The following is a 4,738-nucleotide window of genomic DNA, read 5'->3' on the forward strand; positions in this document are numbered from 1 at the left end:
AAAAATGTAGGAATTACATGCTAAAAGCTATGATTATAGAGTCTGCAAACTTTATATTGTACATTCTGAGCGTTATTGCAGACCCCTGGTACACAGGAGGCTTGAAAAAACTTTAGTTTTGCACTACACTGTGCATGACATTAATATCATAATTATGGTATGTTTAGATTTGCACGCAGTTCAAACTGGAAGTTTGAAAACCACTAGTTGGTTATGTGTTAATTGTAATGCAGCTTATTGCTGCTAGCAACTCTAGGCACAACAATGCATCCAATTTCTTCACTAAAAATGTTTATGAATATATGTATATGTATGTGTGGCAACCAAAGTGCAAATGAACTGTTTGTTTCATTGACTTTCAATATCTTTTATGTGTAGCAGCCATTTAGAGGCATAGTAACATTAGAATAAATTTATGATTTTGGTTCCCAAATAATTAGCATAATGTGAGCCGCACTTACTTTTACTATTGACTTCCCTTCCACTTTGTGGATTTAAATAATCTCAAACTGTTGCTGTAATATCACTGTATAAAGATACTTTGAAAACAAGAAGTCAAGCTACAGGTTATATGGATACTTTCTTCTAATAGTAATATTTTTCAATCTTGACTGAAAACATATGTATTTTTAAAGCAGTAAAATGAAACAAAGTATTGTCAGTACTTCAGTAGATTTGACTCTAAGATCCAAAGCCCCAATCAAACAGCTATTGGTATAAATGCATATAGCATATCCAAAAATAAACTTGCTCCAATCTCCTCTGACAGGTGACACTGGTTCTGACAATTCGGAAAGGTTATTTTTCCCAGGCTCATTAGAGGCTGGCAAATAAAAGTCCCTTTGTTAAATATCACCAGGGAATGCTATGGAGAATGATAATGAATGTCTGTGATGTTCCTGCAGGTTGCCCTTTCCGTTTTAACCGTACTCTCTTTCAGAGCCAGGCCCAACCAGGACGTTGTCAGTCTGTAGACTCTTCAAGCATACAAAACGGAAACACATTAATGCTCCAAATCGTAAGGGAGATGCATTTGTTGTTTGATTCAGTTTTCAGAATAATACAACAACTACAGCTAAGCCTCTATTGTTTTGACCTACATTTTCCCATTATGCTGGACTTAAAAAACTTTCCAACTCCTTCCAATCTAAAAGACACAAAGAAATAAACTCTCTCACCACATTAAACACTGCTATCCATGCTGAAAAAAACCCTCTGGCAATGCTTTTATTCCATCTGTGACTGATCCACACTAAGGTGACAGAAACACTTGAAGCATTTTAGAAGTCTGAACCCCTGCAGTCATGAGATTATTGAGTGCATGTCCCTCAAGGGTTGGCCTGTTGCTCTAATGTCTAATTCTTCACTGTTAGTGTGTCTCCTTAGTGCTGAGGTGGGGATTCAGATGCTGATAGAAAAAACCAAGATCAGCACCATCCTTCTTTGTCTGCCGAATCCAAGTGATAGACCCTTGACTTATGCTTTGTGTGCCTAGGGAGTTAGTACCTGAAAAAAAGTGTTGCAGGCAATAGATTCAATTGCAAAACCAAAACTCAACCCAGTTTTGTATTCATGTGCTCTGAAAATACAGCACCCTGTGGTTTCTTTGTAGGAAAAAAATAAAAAGCCCTTCAGCTACTACTCACTTTCTCAAACTCCACTTGGACAAGATGTTTATGAAAACTGCTGCATCCAGGTTAAAATAGGCCTTCCACTATAATTTAAGTTATCTTTTGTGTGTTAGAAATAAAAGTGCGCAAGCAGCATGTGCTAAAGTTACTATGTGTGCACCTGGATTCAACTCATCATGTGGTGTATTTACTCAGACATCAGAAGCAGTTTAGGGCGCAGCAGAGCGATTACAGGTTTGGCACAGCCTTGCCGACTGTACTAGAAACAAACAGCTGGCTTACTGGACTGCAGACTGAGCCAAACTCTTCAGAGAATGTTGTTTGGAGGGAACTGGACACTGAAATGCTCACCAAGCAGACAATATTTTGTTTCTAATTCTCACTTGCTTTGAACCTAATGTGGACACATGAAGTTTGGGTATAAAATAAAGGAAAAATATGATTCTCAGATAATCCAAATTATTAAACATGGATCCTCTGAGAAGAGAAACCATTTCTTTGTCTATGATCTTTGGCATGCTTATGTATTAACCCCTATTCACACCAATACGCAAAATCCAGCAGCACCAATCAAACCAGTTTTCTTTAGAAATCGCCTAATCTGTAAAAGGATTCTGCCTGTGGTTAAGCTAATCTTAAAGTAAATACAGCTCTTCTATAAATATCTCAAAGATTATTACAGAACATAATGAAGAGAGCAGTTTAAAGACTAGAACAATATCAAAATGGAAGAATAACATTTACACAAGAAGCCCATGGTAACTCTGGAGGAGCTGCTAATGTCTATTAGTAATTCAGAAATCTGGACGTCATGACATGGACACTAAATAGCAAACAGAATGGCTTAGATCAAATTCAGACGTGAAAATTATGGAGAATTTGTAGCATAACTCCAAAATTGTAGTTTACAGATGCTTCCCATTTAATGTGATTGATCTTGAGCTATTTTTCAGAGTCAGATGGGCAAAAACTTCAGTCCTAAAGACTATTTAGAAATTACTCAGAAAGGGCTTGAATAAAAATGCACACCACACTTTTCAGATTTTTACTAGCAAAAAACTGAGAATTAAGCTTTTTTTTTCTTGCACCATTTTGTGTTAGTCTGCTATGTATGACCCACACTCATATCACATTAAAGGTCTGTGGTTGTAATGTGACAAAATGTGAAGTATAAACCCTTTTTGCAAGGCGGTGCATTGTCTGTACTGTTTGAGAAAAGTTCATGTTCTCAATGGGATTCTACCCAGATGAGAAAGATGGGAGATCATTTTCATTTACCTTTGGCTGGAAAAGCAGAGAAGCACTGTCCTGCATAAAGGTCATGGTATTTATGATCACTCGGGACTTCTTTTTCTCCCTGTCTTCAAAGAATGGACTTTTGTATAAAAAAAACCAGTGAGTTTTATTTTTGAATTAATCCACATCCTACAAATATCTATAAAAAGCAGAACAGAGTAACACTGGATAACTTAACATTGCATATACTGTAGTGTTTTCAACGTAGCTGTTGGTGACACCGAGTTAAACCACAAATGAAGACCCTGGAGTTCAGTTGCAGCTTGTTTAATTGTCTTCATGAACATGTGGTGAAAACTGAAATGACAGAAAATATACTCTATCTCAACATGTAAAGAGATATATGCCCAAATTAAGTGGTTCAAGTTCGCTAAAATAACATTACAGGAAAATCAACAATAACATCCAACTAAACAGTATAAACTGCCATATGATGTAACTTACGGCGTTCCTGCATGATAATTCAGAGTGGATGGCATCGGATAACATTTCCATGCTGCCTCTTGCATGTGAACCTTTGTTTTTAGCAAAAACGGAATACCGGAAGTACGTAACCGGAACCGGAAGTATGTAACCGGAACCGGAAGTAGAATTTACCGATAAAGCATTCTTTATAAAAACTTATATAAAGCATAAATTGTTTGTCTAAACAACTTGCAATCATTTTAATTACAATGAAATACTTTTAGAATTATTTATTCAACCTTATGAACTTACTTATTTATAGGAATGTCTTAAGGACAACACACTCCCCGCCTGGCCACTACACTAAGGAGGCCACTATACTAAACAATCCATTAAACATTCAGTCCTTTGGCATGAGAAGGATAACTTCTGTAACTGGTCGCATGAATGTCTTTACACAACCTTGACTCCATCCCTTTACCTCGATCTTTCTTACTCGACTGTCTTTGCCTGGGAATGTTGCATTAACCTTTGCCATGGGCCAGCTGTTGCGTGTAACTTGCGCGTCCTTTAGCAGAACTAGGTCACCAACTTGAAGGTTTCTACATGATACAGTCCATTTCTGTCTTTGTTGCAATGTGGGCAAATACTCATGCCTCCAGCGTGTCCAAAACTGGTTGGAAAGAGCTTGAACTTGTCTCCATTGTTTGGTGTAAAGGTCTTTATCCAAGAAGTCTCCGGGTGGAGGTTGAAGGCAAGATTTCTGTGTAATGAGCATCGATGGGGATAGAACAAAGGGGTTCTCTGGATCCGACGACACTGGGACAAGTGGCCTTGCGTTTATGATGGCTGTTATTTCGGCCATGAGTGTGCATAGCACCTCATGAGTCAACTGTATCTTATTTCGCAGCAACATGGAGTCCAGGATTCTGCGGGCAACTCCGATCATGCGCTCCCAAGAACCTCCCATGTGAGACGCATGTGGAGGATTGAACTCCCAGCTGCAACCTTGCTCTGTTAGATACTTCTGCATTGATTTGTCCATTCCTAGTTCCTTGGAAGCCCCAACAAAATTGGTGCCCCGATCTGACAACAACTGTTTGGCGGGACCTCTTAGAGCAAAGAAGCGACGGAGGGCATTTACGCAGCTGAAGGTGTCTAGAGATTCGATTACCTCAATATGGACAGCCCTTGAACTCATGCAGGTAAACATAATGGCCCATCTCTTACTTTCAGCTAGTCCGCCCCTGGTGCGTCTGGCAGTAATAGTCCAGGGCCCGAAAACGTCGAGGCCAACATAAGTAAAAGGAGAACAAGTCTTTAGGCGTTCAGGTGGTAGAGCCGCCATGAGTTGTTGTTCTACTTTCCCACGCAATTTGCGGCAGGTTACACATTTGTGGATCACT

The 4,738-nt window shown here is 39.0% G+C and overlaps 1 protein-coding gene across 1 annotated transcript; it reads right to left on the reverse strand.

Annotated features, from left to right (window-relative positions):
- Positions 1-3,230: 3,230 nt before the first annotated feature.
- Positions 3,231-4,474, reverse strand: LOC116714115 (uncharacterized). Its single transcript, XM_032554442.1, has one exon. It carries the CDS (start codon positions 4,375-4,377, stop codon positions 3,733-3,735), a length of 645 nt encoding a protein of 214 aa, XP_032410333.1. The 5' UTR covers positions 4,378-4,474; the 3' UTR covers positions 3,231-3,732.
- Between the last annotated feature and the right edge of the window lie 264 nt (positions 4,475-4,738).

This window comes from Xiphophorus hellerii, chromosome 23 (genome assembly GCF_003331165.1).
Source record: "Xiphophorus hellerii strain 12219 chromosome 23, Xiphophorus_hellerii-4.1, whole genome shotgun sequence".
NCBI classification, from domain to species: domain Eukaryota; kingdom Metazoa; phylum Chordata; class Actinopteri; order Cyprinodontiformes; family Poeciliidae; genus Xiphophorus; species Xiphophorus hellerii.

What these genes read in the sequence shown, in the direction of transcription:
- LOC116714115 (XM_032554442.1), bottom strand. Translation starts at nt 4,377, where the DNA reads ATGGACAAATCAATGCAGAAGTATCTAACAGAGCAAGGTTGCAGCTGG.